Genomic DNA, 13,855 nt, shown 5'->3' on the forward strand with positions numbered 1-13,855 from the left:
TTCCAGATGAGGATAATAACGAAGGCATTACAAAATATTTGCTATTAAAAGGGAGTGTGGGGTCTGATGGGATTGAGAACTATGCTCTAGGATTATATGTAATGACAAGAAAATATATCAACAGTATTATCTATGATTTGACCCCCATTTTTTTTTTTTTTTTTTTTTGAGACAGAGACTCTGTCACTCAGGTTGGAGTGCAGTGGCGTGATCTCGGCTCACTGCAACCTCCGCCTCCTGGGGTCAAGCAATTCTCCTGCCTCAGCCTCCCGCGTAGCTGGGATTACAGGCATGTGCCACCATGCTCTGCTAATTTTTATATTTTTAGTAGAGACAGGGTTTTGCCATGTTGCCCAGGCTGGTCTTGAACTCCTCACCTCCAGTGATCCACCCACCTCGGCCTCTCAAAGTGCTGGGATTACAGGCATGAGCCACCGCGCCTGGTTCCATTTTTATAAACAAACAAAACCCACAAGAACTCACTGTTTTTTCCCTCAAAACATTTTACAGAATTAGAGAAATAACAGAGCCAGTAACCCAACTGAAGAGGCCTCTTATGTACACTATAATTCTGTAGCATTTTGATCTCAGGAATAAGATGGGAAATGAAAGGTAAGTTCTCATCCTGGCTTTATTACTTAAGCAACATAATTTAACTTTTATACGTCTATTTTTTAAATCTGAAAAGCTTGAGACTTAAGCTACATTATCACTATAAAAGATTTCCAGCTTTATGTTTCTATAATTCTAAAGCAAGGTTTCCTGATTGTAGGTTTAGGTAGCGTTTCACAAAGCATGTTCCAAAGAACACTGGTATGATAGGACATTTATGGGTATTAAGTAGAGCTCTATGGTCAATATATTTGAGAAAACACTATTAATCATGTTTCTTTAGGTAAGATTTCTTAATTGTTTAAGAGTGTCATGAGTTTTCAAGAGAAAAAATGCAGTGTGTAGCATTTCCTACATTTATTTCAGCATAGAATCTCCCCTCTCCACATACCCTAAGAATCTCATGGGAAATTGTGTTCTGCATAGCAGGTGTTGTGACACACTAATTTAAGATGATGTATGGTATTTTAGAAGTTTTTATTTTCAAAGGAGTCAATCTCCATGCTGAATTTTCAGGCATTATAACATGCAATGGTGAAAACAGTTTCATGTAGTGATTTCTCTTAAATCACATCATATGTTGGAATCTTAACTAATCCTTGTTAGTTCTGTTTGGCATAAAGAAGGAACTGAAAAGGTTAACTAGAGAACACAAATTAAAATGTATGATGAGCGTGAGTCATTTTAGAACCAAAGGGTGAAATACAGGCTCTATCTTCACATCAAAAGATTTGCTCTATTTCATAAATTCTGTAAAAAAAAAAATATAGTTTGGTTGGCCCATTCAGTTAAAACAGTTAAATCTAAAAGTTGCTTATGAAAAAAAAAAAAAACACAAGTTATAAAAAGAATATACTATTATATATGGAAGATAAATAGGAAGAAGTTAGAAGATTTGAGATGTTAAAAATATTGTTCTTTCCTAGCTATTTTTGGGATTGGAACACCAATATAGAAAAGCTAAATAAAAAAGTAGAATATAATTCTGGAAATAATGCAAATAACGAGATTATTCCTGTTGCAGAAAAGCATAATTCTTTTTACTAATGATTATTTTAAAGGTCAGCTGGTGGAAGTTTACCGAATTTGTTTTGTGTAGGTGTATCAGCCGTTGGTATTAGTTTAAAACAAAAACAAGGTTTAATGCTTGACATTTAAAGAGTTATTCCATATTATATAAATCTCAAATTTCAAAATATAAATTATTTAGTGGGTGGAATATCTGTTGTAAAATTTTAACATCTAGTTTATTTTCCCTGCCATACAGTATATTTCTGTGCCACAGTTTTCAGCACAAGATGGTGTATGAAAACTAATTTTAGGCCAGGCACGGTGGCTCATGCCTATAATCCCAGCACTTTGGGAGGCCAAGGTGGGCAGATCACTTGAGGTCAGGAGTGTGAGACCAGCCTGGCCAACACGGTGAAACCTCGTCTCTACTAAAAATACAAAAATTAGTTGGGCACAATGGTGTGCACCTGTAATCCTAGCTACTGGGGAGGCTGAGACTGGAGAATCGCTAGAACCTGGGAGGAGGAGGTTGCAGTGAGCCGAGATTGCGCCACTGCACTCCAGCCTGGGTGACAGAGCGCTTCATGAAAAAGGATGGGAGTAAGCGCTTGAAGGATGTGCTTGATGGTGTGGAAAAGGAAAGTTGAGAAGTGGAAGCCATGAACAATGTGAACAAAGATACAGAGTTGGAAACTCAGGGCTAGTATTGTGAACAAGTTTGGATAAGACCTAGTGTGAATGTTTGAGTCCAGATTATAAACATCCTTGAAAGAAAGGCAGTGGGGAGGCTTTGTTAGATATCATATGCTTAGAAACACAGGTACAAGCATAATGAACACAATACTAAACTTTCAATGCTATCTTGGATAGGAAAAAGAACTCCTGTTAAGAGGAGACTTCTAAAAAAATTATAAAATGTAAGGGAATCCTTCTACTTGATAACTCAATTTAAATACTGATGTTCTTTGGAATATCAAAAACAAACTTTCAGATAGAGAAACAGAGAGAAAGTGAGAGAGAAATTATCATCAGTTTCTAAAAACAGACCATGAATGTTTTGTTCAAAGTGTCTTGCTTTAATTCAGATAAACATAATTGTAAGATTGCTTTGCTAGAGTTAAAACTCTTAGTTATGAAACTCAACAGAATGCTTTATTTCTTTGGACTCATCAACCATTAGACATTGAAGTGATGAATCGTTATCCGTGCTGCACTTAGACCGAGGCTATCCAGTAGTTTATTTATGGTGGCAGTGTATCTCACCGGAACACTATGCTTTCCAGCTTCCCTTTCAGCTACCCATGTTCTTTCATTGCTTCTTGTCAGTGAAATCTAAGCAAGTATTTTCTGGGTGAGTCTTCCAGGAAAGTGTTTAGGGGTGTGGTTAATTTTTGTTCTGCCAGGAAAATGAGTGGGATAGCTGGAATCATGATAGTCATGGCATCTCTGTTAATGTTTTTGGTGCCTTTGAACAGAATAGGAAGAATCCCCCATCTTTGCAGATGAGTTAGAAAATTTCCTCCTCTGGGTAGAAGGAATCCCTCAGAATACACAGCCCCCATTCACTTCTCGGTCAGGTGTCTTCACAGTAAATAAACTACACAACTGTATGGGGTGGCCTGGACAGCCATATTGGACTATGAAGCAGGAAAGGAAGCCATGCTCTAAAGATAGCAAACCCAAGGAGAAAAGCAGCCTGGCCCTTGCTGACCATGGATGTGCCATATCAGCCCTGCATTGACTACTTCCAGGCGTCCTTTATGTGAGAGAAAAATAACATTTATTTTGTTACTGTTATTTCTGATTTATTTTACTAGCAGCTAATTGCTTGTAAAGTTAAGACTACATGATATGATTTGAGAATTGCTATCATTAATTAATTAAGCAATTGTTCCTTGTGAATTCTGTATCAGAAATTCTATGATGTACTAGAGATAAAGACAGAATTTGCAATCTAGGATGTGAAAGACAGATGTGTACACATACAGGTAATTATAGCATAATGTCATATGCTTGTTCAGTTTGCATGCTGGATAGAGACATCTAGGCAAAAGGTTAGTGGGGACTGTGCTTTGATAGACTGCATGCACCCAGAGGGAAACATATCCTAATTCATCTCCACAAACGGGGTACCTCTTTTTAAAAATGCTTCAACCAATAATAATGCTTTATTATCATTTAGTTCAGTGATTACCAAACTTATTTTAGCAGCCATTAGCCTTCTTTGAAAGAATAATAATACAGAAACACAACTTACTAGTTCAGATGTTTTGGAGAGATCTAACTCAGATTAGATCTAAAAGAGAATCTGCTGGTTAATTTAACCACACTTACTGTAAGAGAGTTGGGCACAGCCTGTTAAGGGAGTACATAGCAGGGTTTTTAGAAAAAGCTTCACAGAGGAAGTGATGCTTGAGGTGAATCTTGAAGGATGATTTTAAGAAAAGGACAAAATGGGAAACAGCATACTATGCTGAGGAAAGATACTACACTTTGCATGTGCAAAGATATCTAAAAGAGCACATCCTGTTTAAGAAGTGACAGGTGGTTCATTAAAGGCAAGGGTGAGAGAGAGAAGCTGGTGGTTAAATGGCTGCAGGTGGTGGTGGTAAGAGAAGGGCAAATCATTAAGGAACATATATGCTTGTGAAGTTAGGCTTTATTTTATAAATTATGTAAAGTCATTTAAAGAGCAGAGTAATTAATATGAACAGGGTATGTTTTAGGAGGATGTTGGGATTATACTTAGGATACTAAAACAATAGACAAAATGCAAAAAGCTCAGGCAAGAGCTGACAGGCTGACTTATAACTCTGGAGTGCATTAGGATGAAGGGGCTAGATTAATGAAAATATTTAGTAGGCAGAATTGGTAGATCTTGGTGAGGCTGGGAGAGAAAAGTTAAGGATTACTCCTAGGATTCTGCATTAGGTGACTATTCATATGATTACATGATTTTTAGCGTGATAGTACCATTTTTAATAACAGAGGGTCATGCAAGACCAAGAATCAATTTTGGGGAAAAGACAATGAGCTCAGTTTTAGACATATATATCTTGCAATGTGTATAGCCTGTCTAGGTGGAGATATCCAGGAGGAAATTGACAGTATAGATCTAAATGTGTGATGAGAACTCTGGATTGAAGATGTATATTTGGGAGTTGTAAGCATAAAGATGGTAGTTAAGACTTGTAGATGTGATCATCTAAGATTTAAAGTTTGGGTCCAATATGAAAAAGGGGCTCAAAGTTTGAGGGGCTCAAAGAGGAAAAGGGATCCATTATGGCCTCCATGCCATCAAGTATCTTCCCACTGTGTAGTCAGTGTCTGAAATTGCCGTTGTTTTGATTTATTCTTTTAGGTTAAGGTTTATTTCTCAATAATTACCTCGTAAAAATACCTTTGGGAGGAATTAAACAGAGAAGCTTAATAAAGAGAACAAATGAACTAGGTATCCAGAGACCAGTTTCTAACACTGACTGCCTGGGTGATGTTCATTCAGCAAGTCATTTTGCCTCAGATTCCTCATGTGGAAAATGCAGAAGTAGGACCAAGTGATCTTCAACGTTTGGTAGACTACGATTCCACCAATCATAACGACTTAGTTTAGTTCAGTGATTTTCAAACTTATTGGGCAGCAATAAGTTTGAAAGAACTTATTGAACGTTCAATGAGTTCTTTCTTTGAAAGAACTCTCATGCAGAAACACAATGTATTCAGATGTTTTGGTTGCAGAGGTCTAACTCAAGTTAGTTTGGATGTAGAAGAGAATTTACCAGTTAATTTAGCTATATTATGTGAAAAGGTGCAGCTGGGACCTCAGGGATCACCAGAACCTGAGACTGGTGCACCGGCAGGAATTGTTCTTTACATTTCTCATTTGAGTGGTGGCTTCATTCTACACAAGGCCATTGACCGTTCTGACTTCCTTCTGGGCTCTACTGCTATGGTGGAATAGCCCTTCTCCCCTTAGTTCCACCTGAAAACATCCTGGGGAAGAACTCTGCTTGCTTTGACTTGAGTCCTATGTCCACCATTGTAGCCAAGAAGTTGGGGGATTCTTTGAGCGAGCTGTAGCTGCACTAGAATTACCGATCATGGTGCAGGTAGAAATAGTTTCCCCAAAGACAGAGAGCATTGTTCAAAGAAAAAGGTTACTGGGCAGACAAATAGATGGTCAATATATTAAGAGATAAAACACAGGCTTTCTTGTTCAGGACCCATCTACCTGGTTCCTTTTGTGTACTCTATGTGGCTTCTGAAACATACCTTTGAAAACCCCAAGAAGATGCCTCTATGTGGCTTCTGAAACATACCTTTGAAAACCCCAAGAAGATGCTTGGAGTACAGCTTTAAAATAGTTATCCCTCAGTATCCTTGGTGGATAGTTTCTGGACCCCCTCATGCCAAAATCCATGGATCCATAAGTCCCTTATATAAAATGGCATATATTTGCATATAACCTATGCATATCCTTCCACATACTTTAAATCGTCTCTAGATTACTTGTAACACCTAATATAATGTAAATGTTATGTGAATAGTTGTTATACTTTATTGTTTATGGGGTAATGACAAGAAATAAGTATCTATACATGTTCAGTAGAGACATAACCATCCACTTGTTTTTCTGAGTATTTTTGATCCTAGGTTGGTTGAAACCAAGGGTATGGAATCCATGGAATGTGGAAACCACAGCTATAGAGGGCTGATTGTAATAGATTTTATTAATTGGAAAGCATGCCAGTCACCTCCAAGGCCTAGACAAAATGAAGCACTGGATATTTATTGGTGGTGGTGGTGCTCGCCTAGTAAAACGATTTTGGGAATATAGGAGTGTGGTGTTAACTGGTGGGGTTGAGGTGGAGATTCTAATGTATTCAGGATCAAGGGACTTGAGCTGGGAAGTGTAGAAAGGGGAGGTAGGACATCTGCCTTCAAAGTTCAAAGATGAACTCGGCTTACTTTATCATTTTATGGAGAACTGATGGATCACATGGCACACTATTAATAATGGTGAAAAATGTTCATCTTTGGCTAAGATAGTGGGAATGATCCTTGGTGTCATCCATCCACAGCCACTCCAGAGAAAGGAACAAGTAGGAGATTGATGGAAAGAGAGTTGATGACCCCAGAAAGGGGCAGAGGCAATGAGAAAAGCCACGTGTCTTGGACGAGTATGCCCACAGTAGATGGTAAGAAATATAAGAATAAGTGGGAGATGGGAGAGACAGAGGAGGGAGGGAGGGAGGGAGAAAGGGGAATAAATATGTACAAGATAGGAAGATGGGGAAGATTGTAGTTCAGTAAAAGTAAGACTATGTCACTGAAATATAGTTTGAAGGCCCTGTCAGGAGGTCCAGGAAGTAAAAATTCATGATTATCTTGATTAATACTTGCTTTAAAGTTATTTTTTATTAATAAATGATGTAAAATATATTTGTTACTAATTATACCTTACTGAATACACTTAAATGTGACATTTTTATTGTTATGTGGCTATTAGTATGAAAGTATGTATTAAATAAAATCAAATTTGCCAGGCGTGGTGGCTCACACCTATAATCCCAGCACTTTGGGAGGCCAAGACAGGCAGATCACTTGAGGTTTTGAGACCAGCCTGACCAATATGAAGAAACCTCATCTCTACTAAAAATACAAAATTAGCCAGGTGTGGTGGTGCATGCCTCTAATGCCAGCTACTTGGGAGGCTGAGGCAGGAGAATTGCTTGAACCTGGGAGGCAGAGGTTGAGCTGCGCTGAGATAGTGCCATTGCACTCTAGTCTGGGCAACAGGAGCAAAACTCTGTCCCCCACCCCCCCCCAAAAATCAAATTTAATAGATTATCAAATAGTACTAATTTTCTTTTTCTTTTTTTTGAGATGGAGTCTCACTCTGTTGCCCAGACTGGAGTGCAGTGGCGTGATCTCGGCTCACTGCAACCTCTGCCTCCCAGGTTCAAGTGATTCTCCTGCCTCAGTCTCCCGAGTGGCTAAGACTATAGGCACACACCACCACGCCATACTAATTTTTATATTTTAGTAGAGATGAGGTTTCACCATGTTGGCCAGGCTGGTCTCAAACTCCAGACCTCAAGTGATCCGCCTGCCTCAGCCTCCCAAAGTGCTGGGATTACAGGCATGAGCCCCACCACACCTGGCCAAATAGTACTAATTTCTTAAATAAAAAAATTGAAATCTTTGTCTTTTGAATAAGCTGCTCAACAGAATTTCAGAAAAGAGACAAAAGAACAGTTATAAGGGACCTTATAGGACCCGCTACCTGTGTTACCAACAAAACACGGAGAGATAGGAATATTTATTCAGCTCAAACATTAATTGAGAATTTGGAAAAGACACAGGTGGTCTCTAGAACATGAAGCACCTTTTTCTTTCATTGAGTAGGAATAAACCAATTCTCTAATAATACAAATAAACATAATTGTTGTTTCAGAACAAATTGTACCTATATACTGCTGCTACTAAACCAATTTGGTCAAAAAGGCCACACTTAAGCCAGAAGCTTCAATTGGATAAATCATTTCTTTAAAGAGATTTTTTTTTTTTTTTTTGAGATGGAGTCTCACTCTGTCACCCAGGCTGGAGTGCAGTGGCACCACCTCGGCTCACTGCAACCTCCTCCTCCAGGATTCAAGCAATGCTCCTGCCGCAGCCTCCTGAGTACCTGGGATTACAGGTGCCTGCCACCACACCGGGCTAATTTTTGTATTTTTAGTAGAGACGAGTTTTCAGGCTGGTCTCGAACTCCTGACCTCAAGTGATTAGCCTGCCTCGGCCTCCCAAAATGTTAGTATTACAGGAGTGAGACACCACACCCACCTATTTTCCTATTGCATTATTTCTAATCTTAAAAACTGCAATAACTGACAAACGTGAAAAATCCTCAGAAATGAGATATCAAAAGCAGGTTACTCTCTGTAGCAAACTTTGATCCACTATAAAATTTCTTTTTTTTTTTTTTTTTTTGAGACAGAGTCTCACTCTGTCGCCCAGGCTGGAGTGCAGTGGCACAATCTTGGCACACTGCAAGCTCTGCCTCCCGGGTTCATGCCATTCTCCTGCCTCAGCCTCCCGTAAACTGCTTCTTAATAATGGCTAAAGTGCTACTCATTTGTTGTCGTTTTTGGGATGTCTTTTGAAGCGGAATCTTATGAGGAACTATTTTTTTTTTTTTTTTTTGAGACAGTTTCCCTCTTGTTGCCCGGGCTGGAGTGCAATGGCTAGATCTCGGCTCACTGCAAACTCTGCTTCCCAGGTTCAAGTGATTCTCCTGCCTCAGGCTCCCGAGTAGCTAGGATTACAGGCGTGTGCCACCACACCCAACTGATTTTGTATTTTTAGCAGAGATGGGGTTTCACCATGTTGGTCAGGCTGGTCTCAAACTCCCGACCTCAGGTGATCCACCACCCGCCTGGGCCTCTCAAAGTGCTGGGACTGCAGGCCTGAGCCACTGCGCCTGGCCTGTTTGTTTTTTAATCTCACTGAAGACAATTTCTTGGCGTTTGTATAGTGCCAACTATCTGAAAACTATTATTTCTCCAATGTCATTCTAATTGCAAATGAGAAAAACAGCAATCTATTTTTTGGATAATATAGTTAACATATAAAAGTATTGCTTTCCTTTTGTTTTTAGTGAATCAATCAATTTGATATGGTATAAAGAGGACATCTTTGAGAGTAAATTCTAAACTTAACCTGCATTAAAATAAATGATCCTATGACAACATCCACTGTCCACTATTAACTCTGAAAGTTACAATTACCCCTCCCCACCATGGATTGTGATGCATTTACTACTTAAAATTTAGAGGCCAACAAAGAACATCCCATATATAAAGTTGACCTTCAGGACCACCAAAGTCCACCATTTATTAGTGCTTCTTTAACATCCACAATGGCCCTGTCATTTTTCCCCACCTGTCACTACTGCTAGGCAGCCTGTGAGAGTGGGCAGTGTCAGATGGCTCACGTGTAAATGCCAGTGCTGTCAGCCCATCCTCCTAGACATTGTGACTATTAATTTTGTGTCACCTCTCATACTTTCATTTCTGGTTTGTTCTGTGAGAATTTCCTGTTTATGTGTCAGCTTCCCCTACAATGATAGTGAGTTACTTAAGAAAAGGGACTATATATGCTTGGCTGTGTGTCTCCAATGCTAAACATAGCGTCTGGAACATAATATGCCCTCCATATGTGTTTATTGTATATGAATGATAATTCATTGAATACTCACAGAAAATTCATATAAATTTATTGTTATTTAAAGATGCTTAAATCTGTGAGGCTATCACATTATCTGATTTACATTTTTTCAGGTATTTATTTTCCTCTTTCCTTCTATAATTGGTAGTATTTCTCCTTGGGAGAGTGTTTGTGTGCTACGGAGAAATACTGTGGCAAGATGCCATTGAGGCAGGTCCACTATTTGGACTCCTGAAGTGACTTGCTTGGCTTTGCTGCTTACAAAGCCAAAGATAATTATTCATTTTATGTCAGCCTAGACTCTTAGATAGTTGGGAAAGAGTGAGACTTCTTCCAGGCTTAAGGCCATTTTGACCTGTTTCACAAAAGATGGTGTGGGGCTGGTGTTGCTAGGGAGGGAAATGGAAAATTAACATAGGTAGAAAAGAAAGTAGTCTGTCGTCTTGTGAACTGAGGGGCTTTTTTACTCACTCATTCACCCATCCTGGTGCCAAGATGAAAGTGGTGCAATAGTTCTGCAATTGTGGACTCTTGTAACAGCTGTTCAGTTTTAGCTAAATGATGATTTGCATTTTCACCGCACCTTTTCCCCCAAGAGATGAAGGCATTTTACATTCAGTAATAAGGCCTAAGATGAATTGCAACCAAGCAACGTGCTTAGTGTGCTAAACACTCCTGTGGGGGAAAAAATACTGAACATTGCTAATATACCCTTGACCAACACTAGTAAATACACGAGCCCGGGCATGCATTGAGAAAGAGATTAAAATTGTGCAAAACTGCAACGGCAGTACTCTGCCTCTACAGCCGGTGTAATTTGCTTTTTGGACTGCTGGCCCAAAAAAGCTGAAGCTGGCCCACAAAAACAAAAACAAACCCCAGAAACTTAAAGTATCACAGCCACGTTCACCAAGTAAACACTACTATTTCTAGTTTACATTTGGATGTTTTCATTCTGTAGATGGCATGGATAAGCTACCAAACAACAAACTAAAGTCTACAACGAGAAGGGAGAATTAGAAAATAGGACCGGGTTATCGCTGAGCGTCACAGGTTCTTTTATTTACCTTTGACGATACAACTTACAGATGCTATATGTTTTTAAAAAAAATCCACCGAATATGTCAGGAAACATTTCCTTCGGTCACTTCACCTCCCCTGGCGTCTCAGCCACCTAGACCTACGCTCTGCTTCGCTGTCAGGTCGCCTCGGGCGAGGAGGGTGCAGTAAACAGCGCCCACACAAGAACCCGGGGTGAGGCGGTTTCCCGTCTCTTCGCCAAGGCTCTGTGGATGTGGGTTTCTGAAACTCTACCACTCTTCTCAGCCCCGCTCCTCGCTCAGGCCAGGAAAAAAGAGTGAGAAAACAGCCAGAGCAAAACAGAAAACCATTAAGAAGCCCGGGCCTCCGCGCGCTCACCGCGACAAAACGCGGCGCACGGGGGGCGGGGCCAAGGCGCTGCGTAGGAGCTCCGCCCCGTCACCGCCCCGCCTCCTTCCCCTCACCCCAACCCTCCGCGCCGGGGAGTGACTGACTCCCGCCAGCCCCTCCACGTCAATCAACCCTCCTCGTTCTCGCACTCTCTGCACCTTGTTATTAATCTCAATACCGATATCGCCCGGACGCCTCTCCCCCGGCCCTCGGGGGTGTGAACGTGTGTGAGCGGGAGCGAAGGCACCGAAAGCTGGCGTCTCTGTTCAACCTCGGCCCCAGCAGCACCCGGCGCAGCGGCAACCCCCGCAGCGGCGGCAGCCCCAGCACCAGGAGGCCAAGGCCAAGGCCAGGCTCTGCGTGGCTCTCGGAGCAGTAGCCGCGGCTCCGGCCCTGCGGGGGCGCAGCTTCCTTCGGCTGGGGCCTTCGCGCCGGCGGCCGCGGCCGCGGGGCCTCTCTTGCGCGCCTGGGGTCACTGTCCTCGAAGCCCGGCGGCGCGGCCCTCGTCCCCCTTCCCGACCCCCGGTCTGTCTCCTCGCTCCCTTCAGCCGCCCTCCGCGCCGCCGCCTCTGCCGTTCGTCAGGCGGCCCGGCCCGGCCCGCCCGCCCCGCATCCCCTCCGGCCGGTGCCTCTCCCCTCCGGCGGGCTGCCTGCATGTCTTTGCTGCCCTCAGCCCCGCCGCCACCGCCGCCGCCGCCTCCCCCGCCGCCGCAGCACCAGCACCAGCCGCCCCGTCGCCGCCGCCGCCGCCGCCGCCCGGACCCCGGCGCGCTGAATGCAGGTGAGGAGGGGGCGCGGGCCCCCCGAGACCCCGGGCCCGGGTTCCCTGCGCGCCCACCCGCGAGCCCCGGGTCCGGGCCCTGTGTTCCGCCGCGGCTTCCCCTCGGGGCGGGCGGGAGCGAGGCCCGCCGTGGGTGTTTGTGTTTGCGTCTGCGTCTGCGGCCGCGGCTCTGGAGGGGAAGCATCTGTGGGGGCCTGGTGCGCGCGCGCGCGCGTGTTTGTGTGTGTGTTTCCCCTGCCGCGGGGAAATGGCTGCTGTTGCTTCTTCTGGGCCAGAGGAAGAGAATGAGGTAGAGTGTTCTTTTGCCTCCGAGTAGGATCGAGAGTGTTGGGAAGAGGAGCGCGTCCCCGGGGAAATGAGGTGGGAGAGGGACAAATGTGCGTGTGGGTGTGCGAGTTGGGACTTTGGCGGGCGGGGAGGCGGCCCGAGGACCCACGGCGAGTGGGTGTGTGTCGGGTGACTGGAGGGGGCGGCGGGGCTGACCCGCGTCTCTTCAGAGGCGGGCGAAGGTTCCGGGGTGTGTGTGTGTGTGTGTGTGTCGGGGGTGGCCCGGGGCCGGGACCCCAGAGTGGCGTGTCCCTCCCGCTTTGTGGCTGAGGCTCCCGAGCCTCGCAGGTGAGAGCTGCTCCTCGGGGGCCGGCCGGGGAGGGCTGAGTGAGTGCGGCACACGCGCGGCAGCGGGGCTGGGAGAGCTGCTGGTCGGTGCCGCGCCGCTGATCCCGGGGCCGCCGTTCCCCGGCCGCGGCAGGAAGCGCGCCGGCCTGCAGCGCGGCCTAACTGCCTGGGCGCCCGCCCGCCTCCCCGGACGCCTCCCGGGACGGCGAGCCCGCGCGAGCCCACGGCGCTGCTTCGGGCCTGGGCAGGTGAGGGTCGGAGGCGGGACTCGCCGATTGCCGTCGCCGTGGCCGCCTCCGCGTCTCCTGAGAGGCGAAGGCTTATTTTGGCGTTCCAACTGCAAGCTTTCGCCCGGCCGGCTGTGGGACCCGAAGGAGGAAAGTGAATCAGAACAGTCAGTCTTGGGAATACGCGGTGTCGTGTTCCCTTCTTTTCATCCTTCCCCTAAGGCTGTGTGGAGGGACTGAGTAAATATTTTGGATTTTTGTTGCAAATACTTTGCCGTTGGTAAGATTTTTTTTTTTTTAATTAGACAAACATTTTCTTGGAAGGGCTGAGGAAGAAAGGGAAACTGGCTTTCCTGGCCTGTGGTATTGGTGGGATTGGATGAATTTTGTGCATTTGAAATTGTTTTATCCTGCCTCCTAGGGGGAGAGGCGTGTACGCGCCGCCGAGCTGAGGAGCTGGGTGAGGAAGAGGAAGTTACTGGAGCTGTCATCCTGCTTAACTCGGTCGGCTATTGAGCTTAGACTGTTTAGGTGGATTGTGTTCAGGGAGTTTAGCTGAGCCGTTTGTACACATTGGAAGCACAGTGTTACATTTTACCGTATTGCCTCTAGTTATCTTGTCAATCAAGATAGGCTCAACAAACATGTTTTCCTCAGTCTCCAAAAACTAGATCAAGCAACCTCTGTTGTCTACTCAGTATGTGCTGCTGGAAAGCTATTTTGAGAATAGCCTAAGCAAAACCCAGTTGTAAAGATAAACCTGCTGCCAATAGGTCTACAGTACATTTCAGAACCAAATACAAATGGCATTTGGATAATTATTTGCTAATGTGCTTTTCTACTCCAACCTCATTACATTTGTATGTAGTTAGATCATTTAGCTAGAACCGTGCTGTGGATAAAAGCATAATACAGTTTCGATCCTTGTAGGCCGTACTCTGTGTCATGGCCAGAG

General features: G+C 44.1%; 1 protein-coding gene across 10 annotated transcripts in view; it reads left to right on the forward strand.

The window, feature by feature from the left end:
• Positions 1 to 11,374: 11,374 nt before the first annotated feature.
• Positions 11,375 to 13,855, forward strand: part of CNOT6L (CCR4-NOT transcription complex subunit 6 like) — a 103,614-nt gene continuing 101,133 nt past the window's right edge. For 2 of the 10 annotated variants that reach the window (XM_009447688.5, XM_063809517.1), the window contains exon 1: positions 11,730 to 12,058. Coding sequence is in view for 4 of the 10 variants with exons in the window: in XM_009447686.5 (XP_009445961.1) it covers positions 12,343 to 12,347 (5 nt within the window). In the remaining 6 variants the exon portion in view is untranslated. Of the gene's footprint in view, positions 12,059 to 12,114; positions 12,419 to 13,855 lie in introns of those variants that run through there. The other 8 variants (XM_054683779.2, XM_054683780.2, XM_009447686.5 and 5 more) reach the window with 8 other exon arrangements.

This window comes from Pan troglodytes, chromosome 3, assembly GCF_028858775.2.
Source record: "Pan troglodytes isolate AG18354 chromosome 3, NHGRI_mPanTro3-v2.0_pri, whole genome shotgun sequence".
In the NCBI taxonomy this organism is placed as follows: domain Eukaryota; kingdom Metazoa; phylum Chordata; class Mammalia; order Primates; family Hominidae; genus Pan; species Pan troglodytes.